The 16,116-nt window shown below is 45.4% G+C and overlaps 1 protein-coding gene across 8 annotated transcripts in view; it reads right to left on the bottom strand.

The window, feature by feature from the left end:
- Positions 1-16,116, bottom strand: part of LOC125155108 (GON-4-like protein) — a 75,344-nt gene that overhangs the window by 58,130 nt on the left and 1,098 nt on the right. For 2 of the 8 annotated variants that reach the window (XM_047839920.1, XM_047839921.1), the window contains exons 1-3: positions 15,962-16,107; positions 11,804-12,334; positions 5,123-5,308 (exon numbers count right to left, since the gene is read on the bottom strand). In XM_047839920.1, coding sequence (XP_047695876.1) covers positions 5,123-5,308; positions 11,804-12,308 — 691 coding nt within the window. In that variant the 5' untranslated portion in view covers positions 12,309-12,334; positions 15,962-16,107. Of the gene's footprint in view, positions 1-5,122; positions 5,309-5,429; positions 5,464-11,803; positions 12,335-14,479; positions 14,533-15,961; positions 16,108-16,116 lie in introns of those variants that run through there. The other 6 variants (XM_047839916.1, XM_047839919.1, XM_047839917.1 and 3 more) reach the window with 5 other exon arrangements.

The raw sequence follows: 16,116 nt of genomic DNA, 5'->3' as shown, positions 1-16,116 counted from the left end.
ATAAATATTAAGAAAAGGAAGAAGTAATACCAATTCACACACACTCTTCCAAAAACAAAAGCACAAAAAGGGAACACTTCCCAACTCAGCATGACCCCAATATCAAACCATACAAAGACAGTACAAGAAAACTATTGACCACAGATACAAAAATCTTTAAAATACTAGCAAATCAAATCCAGCAATGTATAAAAAGGGCAATATATCATGGCCAAAAGGTGTGGCTTACCCCAGAAATGCAAAATTGCTTTCAAATTTGAAAATCAATCGATATAATTCACTATATCAACAGATCAAAAGCAAAAACAAAACAAAAGATGATCTCAATAGAGGCAGAGAAAGCTTTTCACAAAATCTAACATCAATTCACCATAAAAACTCTCAGCAACTAGGAACAGTAGAGAACTTCCTCAATCCAATACACCACAGCCATAAACCAGCTTCAGCTCCACGGTGAAAGACGGAACATACTTCCCTGAGACCAGGAACACAGGAAAGATGACCCCTCTCACCACTTCCCCTCAGGGTTGTACACAGTAAAGGGGGACTGACAAATGGAAAGGAAGAGAAAGAGGGAGGGAGATATAAAGGGAAGAAGAGGAAGAAAGAGAAATGAAGGTCAAAAAAAAACCCTTGTTCTCAGATGACATAATTATCTCTGTAAGAAATTGTTAAAGAATCTATAAAGTAAGGGTGCCTGGGTGGCTCAGTCCATTAAGCGTCCGACTCAATTCCAGTTCAGGTCACGATCTCACCGCACTGTGAGCGCAGGGCCTGCTTGGGATTCTCTCTCTCCCTCTCTCTCAAAACAAATAAACTCTTCAAAAACAAAAAAGAATGGGGGCACCTGGGTGGCTCAGTTGGTTAAGCATCTGACTTCGGCTCAGGTCATTATTTCTCGGTTCGTGGGTTCGAGCCCCATGTCGGCTCTGTGCTGACAGCTCAGAACCTAGAGCCTGCTTCCAATTCTACGTCTCCCCCTCTGTCTGCCCCTCCTCTGCTTGCACTCTTTCTCTCAAAAATAAATAAACATTAAAAAATAATAATAAAATAAAAACAAAAAAGAATCTATAAAGTATATACAGCTAATAAATGAATTTATAGCAAAGTCACAAGATATACTGATATACCCAAGCCTACTCTATCTGTATGTTGGCAACAAACTAGAAGTTGAAAAGAAAAACTGACATAAGCATTAAAAAAAAAAATGAATGTTTCATAAGTCTAAAATATAAGTGAAAAATGTATATAGTAAAAACTACAAAATACTGCTGAGAGAAATTTTTAAACGTCTAAATAAATATATGTATCTTGCTACGGATTAGTAGACTCAATACTGTTAAGATGACAACTTTCTTCCCAAATTGATCCACAGATTCATTTCCAATCAGTATTTCAGCAAGTATTTTTGAAGAAAATAACAACCCAATTCTCAAATTTACATGCAAATGCAAATGACCTAGAAGAGTTTAATAACCTTGTTTTAAAAAGGCGGGGGGGGGGGGGGGGGGGGCACCTGGGTGGTTCAGTCAGTTAAGCATACAACTTCCATTCAGGTCATAATCATGTGGTTCCTGAGTTCGAGCCCCACATCGGGCTCTGTGCTGATAGCTCGGAGCCTGGAGCCTGCTTCAGATTCTGTGTCTCTCTCTCTTTCTGCCTCTCCCCGGCTTATGCGCACGCATTCTCTCTCTCTCTCTCTCTCTCTCTCAAAAGTAACATTAAAAATAATAAAAAATAAAAATAAAAAGGACAAAGTGAAGATTCATACTACCCGACCTCGACACTCCCTGTGAAGTTATACTGATCGAGCCTGTGTGGTGTTGGTGAAAGGTTAGACACACAGATCAGTGGGACAGAACAGAGTCCAGAAAAGTCCACACTAATATGGCCAAGTGATTTTTTTACATAGGTGCAAAGGTAACTTATTTTTTCTTAATTTTTTAAATGTTTTTTTTAATTTATTTTTGAGAGAGACAGACACAGAGTGTGAATAGGGGAGGGGCAGAGAGAGAGGGAGACACAGAATCCGAAGCAGGCTCCAGGCTCCAAGCTGTCAGCACAGAGCCCAACGCAGGGCTAGAACTCACAAACTGCAAGATCATGACCTGAGCCAAAGTCGGACGACAAACCGACTGAGCCACCCAGGTGCCCTATGTGCAAAGGTAATTAGATGGAGAAAAAATATTTTCCAAAAATAGTGCTGAAATAAGTGAACATCCACATGCAAGAGAGTCTCAAACATACCTCACACACGATGATACAAAAATTAACACGGTTCATACACCTAAATGTAATATGTAAAACCATACAACTTGCAGAAAAGAAACTCTGTGACCTCAGTTTGGGCAGAGTTCCTTTTCTTTTTTAAATCATTTTTTTTTTTTTTAAGTCTGCTTTCCTCCCAGTGTGCAGCTCGACCTCACAACCCTCTGAGATCCAGAGTCTCGAGGTTCCCCAACCGAGCCAGCCGGGTGCCCCAGGATTAGGCAGTGTTCCTTGATATGACACCAAAACCATATTCCACAAAAGTAAATCCTGGAGTATCTCCCTGTAGCTAACACTAAAACAACGTGAGCAAGATAACGACAGTACTGCATTGTAACTCAAATAATAAAATAAATATCTCAGTCCACGCTCACATAAAAATTGAAAAAATAAATAAATAATGAAGAAGGGACAGGTCCTCTTTAAAGTTTATTTCTTTTCAGGGAAAGAGAGTGAGAGCATGTGTGAGCAAGGGAGAGGTGGGGGGAAGAGAGAGAATCCCAAGCAGGCTCCATGCTATCAGTGCAGAGCCCAACGCAGGGCCCAAACTCATGAACTCCTGAAACATGAGATTATGACCTGTCTGAGCCAAAATCAAGAGGCGGACACTTACTTAACTGACTGAGCCACCCAGGTGCCCCAGGACAGCTTTTCTTTATAGAAAATCCCAATTAATAGAAGTAGAAGGCATGAGAGAAATAAAAAATTGCCATTAGAAGAACACAGTAATGGAGCATCTGGGTGGCTCAGTCAGTTGGACATCCGACTTTGGCTCAGGTCACGATCTCATGGTTTGTGAGTTTGAGCCCCGCGATAGGCTCTCTGCTGTCAGCACAAAGCCTGCTTTGGATCCTTCCCTCTCTCTGCCCCTCCCCTGCTGGTTCTCTCTCTCTCTCTTTCAAAATAAATACATAAAGTTAAAAAAAAAAAAAAAAAAAAAAAAAAAGCCTGTTACAGGCAATCTACCAATGGATGCTAAAATTAGTGGACAAAGATTTGAAGATGAACAGGACAGACGCATAGTTTTAAAGTATTTCCTGCAAGATATGTACTAATTACAAAAGGAATGAAGGCAAACAACAGAACAATGAACTAACATTTCACCAAAAATGATCTACAGATGGCCATAAACACATGAAAATATGCTCTGGAGCATTATTCCTTGGGGAAATGCAATTGAAAACCAGGAGGAAATACACCTAGTAGAACGGATAAAATTAAACGTCTGATAGCAGCTGGCTGGAGGCTATCAGCTGCAAATCTCACATACTGCAGGTGGGACTGTAAGATGGTCCGGCCACCCTGGAACACAGTTCAGCAGTTTCTTACAAAGTTAAACATAAACCATAAGCCCCAGCAATGACACTCTTAGTTATTTACCCCAGAAAAATGAAAATTTATATCTATCAAAGACCTACATGTGAATATTTATAGCAGTTTCAGGCAAAACCTGGAAACAATCCAAATGCCCATCAACTGGTGAACAGGTAAACAAACTGTGGTCCTTCGTTGGAACAGAATGAACACGACTCAGCGATGAAAGCACGAATGAATCTCAAAGGCATCAGACTAGGTGAAAGATACCAGATGCGCAAGGCTCCGTACTGTATGACACCACACGCGTGATAACACCGTAGAAAACGGGAACCTGCCAGAACAGAAGGGAGACTGGCAGGTGCCAAGGGCAGAGGATGAAGGCCTGCAGAGGGGAATGAGAGAACTTCTGTGGTCAGAGAGACATCCCATATGCTGATGGTGGTGGCTGTTACATAATTTTTTTAATTTTTAAAAAATGTTTGTTTATCTATTTTGAGAGATAAAGCTCGAGCAGGGGAGAGGCAGAGAGAGAGACTCTCAAGCAGCCTCCACAGTCAGCACAGGGGCTTGATCACACAACCGTGAGATCATGACCTGAGCTGAAATCAAGAGTCAGACACTTAACCGACTGGGTCACCCAGGTGCCCCTAGAAGTCTTTATTCACTTGTGTGTATGTGTTATAATTCACAATAAAAAAATACAATATTTAGGGGCACTTGGGTGGCTCAGTCAGTTGAGCATCCAACTTCGGTTCAGGTCATGATCTCACAGCTTGTGGGTTCAAGCCCTGCGTCGGGCTCTGTTGCTGACCGCTCAGAGCCTGGAGCTGCTTAGCATTCTGTGTCTCCCTCTCTCTTTGCCCCTCCCTCGCTCACACTCACGATCTCTCTCTCTCTCTCTCTCAAAAATAAATATTAAAAAAAAATTTTTTTTACGTACAATATCTCAAACAAATGTAAAGAGGCCTAATCCTATGACCTAGCAATTACACCCAAGGAAAATCAGGTGCAGATGCTCACCCAGACACCTGCAACAGGAACATCCACGGCAGCACCAGTCAGAGTAGCCTGCCACTAGAAACCATCCTAATGCCCGGTAAGAGCTGAATGGATAAAGAAATAGTAGAACACTCCAACAGGCTACTACACAGCAATGAAAACGAGCAATCCACAAGTACGTGCAGCAACGGGGGCCAATTTCATAACATGACAACACAAGTGGAAAAAGGCAGTCACAAAACACACATACATATGATTCCACTCATAAAGTACAAAACAGGTGAACCAGGAAGTCAGAATAATGGTCCCGCAGGGGTGGGGTGTTGGTAGTAACTGAAAGCGAGGGCCCTGGGTGCAGGTAATGTTCTGTTTTTGATCCAGTTCCTGCTTGCATGGGTGTTTGCAATCTCTGAAATTCAGTGAACTTGGATCTCTTAAGATAACGTGCAGTTTTCTCCATATTGTGCTTCATATTATACCTCAATAGAGAGGATTTTTTTTTTTAATTAAAAAAGAAAAAAAGAGAAACAAAGCCTACCCATCGGAATGAAGAGTCCGCCGTCCTCTGTCTCATCCTCAGCTTGCGGAGCCAGAGTCCCAAGTGGCTTCTCTTGGGGACAGGCACAGACATGTGACGGAGGGGACTTCCCAGGCAGGGCTCCCGGTTTGGCAGAGTGGGCGCCTAGAGGCAGTGAAGGCATCTCCCCTCCAGACTGAGGTTTTCCTGGAAGAATCACAAGGGTTGCTCCACACTGTGCCCATTTGCAATCATACCAGGTTGCAGAAATCAGCATTTTGTTATAAAGTCCTCTTCAGCTGGGTAATTTCATTAATGATGCACGTACCTCATAGGTATTCCTCTCTCTTAAAGACAGTATCCTAAGAAAAATACCGAAATCAAAGCTCAGATCCAATTTGCTCACCTAATGTCAGGGAGCTGAACCAGGTAACTGCTAAGGTCTTTCTACTTCTAATATGCTTTGAGGTATGCATTTTTTTCCTATGGAGAAATCAGAACCATAATTGTGGGGTGGGGGGTGTTATACTTCTGATGACAAAGGGACATTTTATATGGACAATCATTAACACCACATTTAATCTCTATAAATGATATCCATTATAAAATGTCCTGAACTTTCTGACTCTGTAAATTTTACAGAGCAGTTGAGGAAAAACCACCATCAAATTATAAATACGTGGTTGATTCTATGGCTCACTAGACAACTTTCTCCTTTTCATCTCAACTCTTCATCAGTGCCATCGTTCCTTCTTCTGGGGAAGATGGGGTGTTCAAAAAGCAAAGCATTCATGCTGTATCAAAAGTAAACATTAGAACCAAGTTGTCACGTGAAGAAGAATACATACAGGCTTGTGTACGGGCGGAAGATCTACAGACTATACACAAGGGACTGCTGAACTGCCTGCCTGCTTCTAAGACAAAGACCTGGGGTCCAGAGGACAGAGTGAAGGGGTGCCTAACTTTTCACTATGCACCCTCTGTATTTATGAAGTTCTTCCACGTCTGCATATCATAAAGTCAAAAAATTTTTAGGGGCGCCTGGGTGGCTCAGTTGGTTAAGCGTCCAACTTTGGCTCAGGTCATGATCTTGCAGTTTGTGGGTTCAAGCCCCGTGTCAGGCTCTGTACTGACAGCTCAGGGCCCGCTTTGGATCCTCTGTCCCTCTCTCTCTGCCCCTCCCCGGCTCGCTCTCTCTCAAAATTAAATAAACATTTTTTTTTAATTTTTTTTCAACGTTTTTTATTTATTTTTGGGACAGAGAGAGACAGAGCATGAACGGGGGAGGGGCAGAGAGAGGGAGACACAGAATCGGAAACAGGCTCCAGGCTCCGAGCCATCAGCCCAGAGCCTGACGCGGGGCTCGAACTCCCGGACCGCGAGATCGTGACCTGGCTGAAGTCGGACGCTTAACCGACTGCGCCACCCAGGCGCCCCAAATAAACATTTTTAAGAAATCCATTAAGAAGGAAAATCTCATAAAATAAAATTTTTTTTTTCAAAAAAAGATCAGGTTGTTTATCACTGAGCTCTACCCAAAGTAGCCTCTATACTCTAGACTACTACCTCATCAACATGGCCAGTTTCAACTGGCATAAACAGGATTTGAAACAGGACCACCCTCCACACTCCAACAAAGAAAAGAAGTTTTAGTTTTAAATTAAGTATGAATCAATCATTGACTGCGTTTACTCTTCAATCTTCCGTCCTCCATTTCTGGAGCCCATGGTTACTCCGTGACGTCAAAACATCTGAGGGCTTTTGCTTTTAACGGGGACTGGACAAGAAGTGAAGCCCTGAGTCTGTCAAATCAAAAGTTCCTCTCAGTCAAATACCTTAGAAAAGAGAACTTCAATCAACAGCACAGCATAGTGCTCTCGTTTTTAAAAAAAATTTTTTAATGTTTATTTATTTTTGAGAGAGAGAAAGAGACAGAGCGTGTGCAGGGAGGGGCAGAGGGAGAGAGAGAGAAGGAGACACAGAATCCAAAGCAGGCTCCAGGTTGTCTCTGAGCTGTCAGCACAAGCCTGATGCAGGGTTCGAACTCGTGAACCAAGAGATTATGACCTGGGCCGAAGTCAGATGTTTAACCAACTGAGCCACCCAGACGCCCCAACATAGTGCTCTCATTTAATCAACAATCTTCATAATTTTTAGATTAATGGTGTCAACATTTCAAAACTGAACCAACATAAAAGACGTTTTAAACAAACATACGAGAAGCTCACTTTGGTAGCTAGTTTCCATCGCTTTTACTACGGAAAACACATCTGGAACTACTCTAACACCCGTCCCTACCGTTTATAGGCTGCACCAGTCTCTACATAGAGAAAATGTTCCTTTTTATTTTTTTTTTATTTTTTCAGTTGTATTTAAGTAATCTCTACACCCAACAAAGGACTCAAACTCGACCCCAAGATCAAGAGTCACACACTCTTCCAACGAAGGCAGCCAGACACCCCGAAAATGTTCCTTTCCTATTACCCAATCATGTTGCTTCTCAACTTAACTCTCCTCTCAGAGAACCCCCACAGGACCCCCGCTTTTCCTTCCCTCTGTCCGTGTGCTGGAGGCTGAAAGCCCCTCGAAACGGAAGCTGAGAAGAGTAAGAGAGACACAGAAGGGAAAGCCTAACACAGAGCACATCTGTAACTTGCTTACTGCCAGCCTAAGAACTGCGAATGGATAACATGAAAGTAATTCGCTGAGAAATGCCCAAGTCAACTAATTACGAGCTGAAATCTGCCGAAGTTAATCATTTTTACAAAACAAAGAAAAAAAAGCACGAGGAGAAATTAGATCATATAAATCAATTTTAAAAGAACAATTAAAATTCTGAAGACAAAAAAAGAGGCTGGGGTGGGGGGAAAATTCTGTTAGAACACACACCAGTGCAGACGGAGTTTAATCCCTAGCACCTGCAGCCTAGAAACGATTTAGCAGGTGCACGGAATGTAACAACTCGCTGATCGGGTAGCCCTGGGACATGTGTTCCTAAACCCCCAGGAGATGTCTGACATGTCCCACAGTACGAACCCTTATATTCTATGTTCTTTCCCATACACACCTAGGGTAGTTTGATTTATAAATTAGGCAGGGAGGTTACCAATAACTAATAATAAAAGAGAACAATTAAAACAATATACCGTAAAAAGTTATGTGAATGTGCTCTCCCCTCTCAAAATATCTTCCTGTCCTGTACTCACCTTTCTAGTGATGACGTGAGATGATGAAACGCCTACGTGAGGACAGGATGTGAGGTGAGTGATGCAGCCTTGTGACCCGGTGTTAGGCCACCACTGACCTTCTGACGACAGTACGTCAGGAGGATCATCTGCCTCCAGACCGAGGTTGATTGCGGATAACTGAAACTACGGATAAAGGAGAACTACTGCACTTCAACCCAGGCTTTTTTGTCCTTGTTTTTGTTTTTTTATGTACTCATAATACTAAAATGTTACTTACAAGAGAACAATACAACCAAAAGAACATACAATAAATTTTTCTTAAGATTTCTTTTTTTGTTAATGTTTATTCTTTGAGAGAGAGAGCACGCAAGATCACGAGCAGGGGAAGGGCAGAGAGAGGAAACACAGGATCGGAAGCAGGCTCTGCACTGACATCAGAGAGCCCAATGTGGGGCTTGAGCACAAGAACCATGAGATCATGACCTGTGCTAAAGCCAGACACTTCACTGACTGAGCCACCCAGGTACCTCTTTAAGATTTCATTTTTAAGTAATCTCTACACACAACATAGGGCTTGAACTCACAACCCTGAGATCAGGAGTCACGTGCTCTACCGACTGAGCCAGCCAGGCACCCCTGTACTAATTTTAGTAGTAATTACTGTGGGTAGTAAGGTTGTGTGTGATTTTTTCTTCTACCTTAAATTTTTCAGTATTTTTAAAAATGCATATATATGAGGGGTGCCTGGGTGGCTCAGTCGGTTGAGTGTCTCAGGTCATGATCTCGCGGTCTGTGAGTTCGAGCCCCGCGTCGGGCTCCGTGCTGACAGCTCAGAGCCTGGAGCCTGTTTCGGATTCTGTGTCTCCCTCTCTCTCTGACCCTCCCCCGTTCATGCTCTGTCTCTCTCTGTCTCAAAAATAAATAAACGTTAAAAAAAATTTTAAAAAAAATGCATATATATGAATTTTTAGTCTTCTTTTCTGTTTTGTATGTTACATTTCTTTTTTTATGTTTTTAAGTTTATTTATTTAGAAAGAGAGCTTGTGCACACGAGAGAGAGAGAGAGAGAGCGCGCACACAGGGGGAAGAAGCAGAGAGAGAGGAGAGACAGAATCCCAAGCAGGCTCTGCACTGCCAGCACAGACCCCAAGGCGGGGCTCTCACAAACCGTGAGGTCACTACCTGAGCCAAAATCAAGAGTCAGATGCTTAACCAACTGAGCCACCCAGGCACCCCTTGTATATTACATTTCTATTTAGCAAAAATTAAACAAAAAGTTACTTACGGGGAGAAAAAGGATTCTGGACAGACACTCTCATAAGGTCCTTCTTTTCCAGGTATTGCTTGTATACACAGCTCATTACAGTGCAAGACGGTAGAATTCACTTCTAATTATCCAGCCTCGTGAGGGGGAGTGGCATTACAGCTGACCGCAAACAACGAACGTTTATCTCGTTCACCCACACTTGGACCTCTGAAAACTAACCCCTGGAAACGACTGTAGACCCCACTCCTCATCAGCAGGTGACTCTGAAGCCCTGGGGGATCACCCACCCCGCCCTACTTGACTCCCGGGCCCTTTCCAGATCCCCTGCCTTCACGTCACAAACACGCCAGGGCCTGAAGGAGACATTTCAGTGGCCCTGCTGTCCCCCAGGGCCATGTCCACCCTCCTGCTGTGGAGCAGACACTGCTGCTCTCCTCCTCCCTCACCACACCTCCTCGTCCCAGAAATTCCCCTGCACCCTCTCCAGTGTAGCCTTCCGTCAGGCCCCATCCTCCTCTTTCCTTAGTCACGAACTTTCAAATGAAGTGCCTTGCTCTGGACACTCCTCCTTCCTGAGATTTCTCCTATCACTTCCCCAGTTTTCCCTCTCTGCCATCTTCTTCCTCAGCCTTAGGTTGTCAACTTCCTCCACGTTCCTTTCCACAAAGAAGCACAACTCACACTTTGAACATTTCTACTCCCACGTCTCACCAAACTCCAATCTCAGAGTTGTATTTTATCCTGACAGCCCCAAATCACCTCAGGCAGCACACACGGAAGGACGAACTCCTCTCCAAGTGCCTCAGTGCCTGTGCCTGGAAGATGTACGACCAGCACTAGGGCCAGAGAACTGAAACGATGCCAGTGTCTGAGCAAGACTAATTCTCCCTTCTGATGTCTCTAGGGTACGCCTTTTTTTCTGACCTCACTGCCAACATCCCAGACTGACCCTCTGTAAGGTCTCATGGGGAAGCCAGCAAGGCTCTGTGTCATCCGCACCCGCACTGCCCCTGGGAAGCCCTGCTACATGCCCGCACAAACAGCACCTCAGCGGGATGGCGGAACCTCTGGGGGACCGCGGAACTTCCGGGGGACCGTGGATCCTCCGGGGAACTGCGGAACCTCTGCGGGACGGCGGAACCTCTGGGGGACCACGGATCCTTCGGGGGGCTGCAGAACCTCTGCGGGACGGCAGAACGTCCGGGGGACCGGAGATCCTACGCAGGGCTGCAGAATGTGCTGCTCCACCTCCTCTCCTTCCCCGCTCTATGGAACCCCACCAACCCAGCCAGTCCCAATTTCAAAAATCCGAATGACCCGTACCACACACCCCAGCGCCTACATATTGCCTTCAACTGCTCCAAATGGATAATATGTTTATGTCTCGTCTTCCCAGCTACCCTAGAAAAAAGCTTCCTGAGGGGAGAACTATGCTTTCTGCTTCTCTTACTTGTGAACCAGCCATCACCTACAGGACGAGGTCCAATGCTTGAGCATGAAAAACAAAGCCCTTCACAGTCTATACACAATCCACCACCCGGAAGTCATCTCTCACTTCTTCCAAGCAACCACCTCACCATCCTCTTCTGCCTCGGCGCCTACTACTCTTGGCCTAAGATACCCCCCGCCACCATCTGTCAAACTACAACTCCTCCCTCAAGGGTTACATCATCTCTTCAGAGCCCCGCCCAAAATCCCAGGCAGTAGCGTCTCCTTCAAGCGGCTGCCTCTCCTCCAAAAGCCCTGCTGCACAGACACAACCGAATCACAAAAGGCCACATAGTTCACCCCTAGAAAGGAAAGAAAAGGGATACAGAAGAGGATCTAGGGAAAGGGAGGGAGAAGGTCTCCACCCACTCATAAAGCTCACTGCCGACCCCCACGAGCTCCACAGTCCCAATCCCACACTGGGTCAGTTTCCCCTTTCAGAAACACTGCTTTGTAAAGGAATGCCACAAGGGGCGCCTGGGTGGCGCAGTCGGTTAGGCGTCCGACTTCAGCCAGGTCACGATCTCGCGGTCCGTGAGTTCGAGCCCCGCGTCGGACTCTGAGCTGATGGCTCAGAGCCTGGAGCCTGTTTCCGATTCTGTGTCTCCCTCTCTCTCTGCCCCTCCCCCGTTCATGCTCTGTCTCTCTCTGTCCCAAAAATAAATAAACGTTGAAAAAAAAAAAAAATTTTTTTTAAAAAAAAGGAATGCCACCTAGCACCGACCGGGGAAACGTGGCTTAAGACGTTTCATATCTTACCTCCTTCTTCCTTGACTTCTTCACTAGGCTCTCCTGAAAAAGGCTCCTTTGTAACAGGATGATCTCCTCTATCTTCTTGGGGAACTGGCCCGGGCCTGAGTGCAACCTTCTTCCCTCTCCTTGAGCCAGGGGCCTGGAGCTTTCCTTTACCAGTGTGTACAATAAGAGGCTGAGAAGACTCCAAGGAAGGTAGGGCGATGCCCTGAGAGATGGCCGCGTCAACAGCTTCCAGAACTGGTGCGTTTGTGTCCTGGGTGAGCACCCTGGAGCTCAGAGGTGGATCCTCCTCGCCAAGCTGATTTCCTGCCTCCTGCACGGACTGCACTTGGAGGCCAGCCGCTCTGCCATGACTTGGACCCCCAGAGAGTGACGCTGACCCCAAGTCTTTCACCTGGTCAGACACTGGTTTAACAGCGGACTCCAGGTCTAGGTCCTCTTCCTCATGGCTGCCCTGGTGCTGTGGGGACCCAGTCACCGTAGTCCTTCTCTTCTTACAGGGCAACATTGTACAAGTCCCACCTGGGTTCCATCCTGAAAGGAGAAAAGCAAGTTCTTATCACCTTCATATTAATTAATGATAAGAGCATTTCTTCAAGCACCTTTCCACTTATTCATGTTCAGTCAGGGACACAGTACTTTATATCAAATGCACAAGTTCCCTTTTTTTTTTTTTTTTACATCTATTTATTTTTGAGAGACAGAGTGAGACAAAGTGAGAGTGGGGGAGGGGCAGAAAGAGAGGGAGACAGGATCGGAAGCAGGCTCCAAACTCTGAGCTGTCAGCACAGAGCCTGATGTGGAGCTCCAGCCCACAGACCGTGAGATCATGACCTGAGCTGAAGTCAGACGCTCAACCAACTGAGCCACCCAGGCGCCCCCGCAACCTCCCATTAGATGGGAGAGGAGTGACTGTGGTCAGAGTGCCGGGTTCAAACCCTAACTCCACCACCGATTAGCATGTTATCTTGGCTGAGCAACTTAACCTCCCTAATCTTCAGTTTCCTCAACTGAAAAAGATAGTAATTGTTCTTACCTCATAGGGTTGCTCTAAAAATCAAACAGTAAGTGATTAGTAAACGTCAGTGATCGTTACTATCAGGGAGGCAGAATAGCATGATGCTGAGAGCAAAGTGGGAGTCAAACTGTCTGCATTTGTTTCCCAAGTCAGCTTCTCTCCAACTTTCTGAAACTGCATAAATTACTTAACCCGAATCTCAGTTTCTTCAGCTATAAAATGAAATAAAAACAGCATCTATGTCATTAAATAGTAATTTATCACATCGATAATGTTTGCTATTGCCGTTTTCATAAACAGGTAGTCCCATCAACAGAAACAACCCGAAAGCAAAGTGCGGTTGTTTAAAAAGGTTAAGCTATATTAATAGAAATTCTGTTTTGAAAATAAGAGATTCCTATCATTCTCTATGCTATGTTACTTCTCAACTCTTGGCCTCAATTCCAGTTTTCACATCCTAAAGGCAACAATTGGAGGGTATCTTCTTTTATGTTATTATAGTACCTGTTTGTAAACCTCTTTTACGTATTTATCACTTTTGTTATTCTCTTGTCTGTCTCCTTCCCATCTCTCCTTCCCTCAAAACTACGTGCTCTTTGAGGAAAAGGATTCTTTCAACTAGTACCCCTAGTACTTGGCAGGATGTGCCTACTGGATACTCAGTGAATGCTCCCTGAAGAAATGAAATAATGAATGAAAGCGCATGAACTTCTGAACTTCCTATCCCTAGCTTATCCTATGCATTTGGACCACGAGTAAAGCATCGTATGGAAAATGACTACATCATTCCACCCAGAAAAACTTTACTCTCATTAAAATAGGTCCAAGGATAAAATAAGTTGTCTAGTGTTATGCTAACAATGCTCAGGCAAAGTCTGAATGCCCATCTATCAGAGCACTACATGAAAGCCTGGACTAGAGGAGTAAGAAAGTTCTCTTTCAGTCTCAACTGTGATGTTATTTTAAACCTCCCTAATTCAGGAACGCCCGGTTGGCCCAGTAAGTGGAGCGCAGGACTCTTGATCTCAAGGTCATGAGTTCCAGTCCCACATTGGGGAGATTACTTAATATAAGTGAAATAAAAACTTTTTAAAAACAAATAAAATAAGCCTCCCTAATTCAGGCACCAGGAAATCCCCACCCCAAAATCAGCTGATGTCCTTTTCTTAGTTATTAAAGACTTTGTCGACCCCCGTGAGGGAGGGCGGTGAAGAGGTTAAGAGATGGAGTGGGAGCAGCTAGAAGAGTCCTACATTTCAGAGATGAATGACAGCTTCAAAAAAGAAAAAGGACAGAAAGAAGGCAGCTACTAGTCAAAGTCGGCAGCGCGCAGAGATGGGCTCCAGACACTTCGAACGCAGCAACCCTAAAAAGGCCCCCGCTTTGGGAACTCGAGTCACCCTTAACAGGGTGAATGAACGCGACTCCGGGGCAGCGCCAGCGCGGGCCGGTCCGGGGAACAGATTTCACCAGGGGGTCCTGAGCGCGCTTCCCACCGCGGCGCCAAGAGCCGGCCGCGGTCCCCACGCCCCGCCAGACACCTTCACGCTCCACCTCCTGTCACGCACCCCACGCCAGCCCTCAGACCCGACCCCTCGGCCCGGACGTCCAGCTCCCACCCGCCTGTTCCCGCCCCACCGCACGCGCCCCGCCGCCCTCACCAGCCGACCAGATCCCGCGGAAACCCAACTCCGCTCCCGCCGGAAGTCAGCCAACGGCAGCGACTGACGTGCGCGCCCCCGAGCCGCGGTGCGCGGCGCCAGCCAAGGAGCATGCGCTGACCTCCAGGCGCCATGCTAGGTGCGGGCGGACTGAAGCCGGCACGTCGGTTGTTGGCGAAAGAATTTAAAGGAATGTCTCGCTTTGAGCTGTCCCACTCAAAACAAAGCTGGGGGGTTGCAATTCAGTGGCTTAGGTGGACTTCTCTCTAATCCTTCTCGCCGCGAGATACCAGGAATCGGGACCGAGAAATGACGAACTCATAAAATCGCAGAAAGAGGACTCCTGGCTTACAAATAGTGCGGTTTTCTGAATAAAGTGAATGCAATCTTGAACTCAACCCGTAGTGATTATTGATGCTGTATCATACTCTTCATTTCACAAAATATTTTCATTTACGTTATCATAGGTGATTTGATCTTCACAAGAAACCCGAGGGGACAATGTATATTATACCTTCCAATTTACACAGAACAGAAATTTCTGTCTCAGCTGGAAAGGTGGTTTCACAAAGACACACAGCTGTCAAGGGGAATCGGGCATCCTCTAGCTTCTAGTGCCATGATCCAGTGCCCGGGAAGGTGCCTGGGGCAGAGAGTCGATGTTCATTAATTCAATACATGGGTTTTGAATGATTCCTAGAACCATGTTCTTTACACTTTTCTAGAAGGACAGAATGTCGGAGTTGAAAAAACACTGTCTCAATTTACAGGTGAAGCATCAACAAACATTTATGCACTTAAATAATTTGATCCTGATCCTGTCTGTAAACAAGACGAAAGCATCCACAGCCAAAGACAGTGAAATTGAGGTAATCATGGAGATTACTGCCAGTAGTCTATAACCTGAATCACCCTACCTCTCCCAAATGCCAAGGAAGTCTCTAGAAGGTTGGAGTTTTGTCTGTGTCCTGTTTTTCAACCTGCAGAATACACCGATCTGTTGGTTTGCTCTTGTTCTGCCCTTATCTCTCCCTCTCTCTCTCTCTCTCTCTCTCCCCCTAAGCAGCCCTATGCACTTGAAGCTTTTGGAAGAGAAATAGCCACTACCTTTGACACACGAGACTTAAAAAAGAAAAAACAAAAAACAAAACAAAACTTTAATTTACACACCACAAAATCCATCCGTAGATTGTAGAATTTTGCTTCTACAATTATTCCCAGCAACTTTTCAGAGTTATGCAACATCACCTGGTTTAGTCTTTAATCAGAGCTGCTGAAGTTTAAATAAGTTCCCATAATAACCTTTAGCGGTCTCAGAAATGCCTAACAATAATGGCAAACGATACTGAAATGCAGGCAGTATAGAATTGTCTTTTTTCCAAAATTCTGGAGTCCCTGTCATCCAGAACATTCTGCCGCTGTATTAAGCCCCGGAACCCGGAATCACAGGATGTATAGGACCTCAGATGAAAATGTACCTACACTTCTGGCTCGGGCCGCGGGGCTTCTCGCCTTAGGGACCCACAGCCCGCCAGTGGGCGGGGTCTCGTCCCCCAGAAATCTCGGCGACGGGAGGGGTCCCCTCGCGGAGAGCTTCCGGAAAGGGGCCGGGCCTGACTTCCGGAGCTTTTCGGACG

Source organism: Prionailurus viverrinus, chromosome F1 (assembly GCF_022837055.1).
Source record: "Prionailurus viverrinus isolate Anna chromosome F1, UM_Priviv_1.0, whole genome shotgun sequence".
In the NCBI taxonomy this organism is placed as follows: domain Eukaryota; kingdom Metazoa; phylum Chordata; class Mammalia; order Carnivora; family Felidae; genus Prionailurus; species Prionailurus viverrinus.
This window is presented reverse-complemented; position numbering and strand designations above follow the sequence as displayed.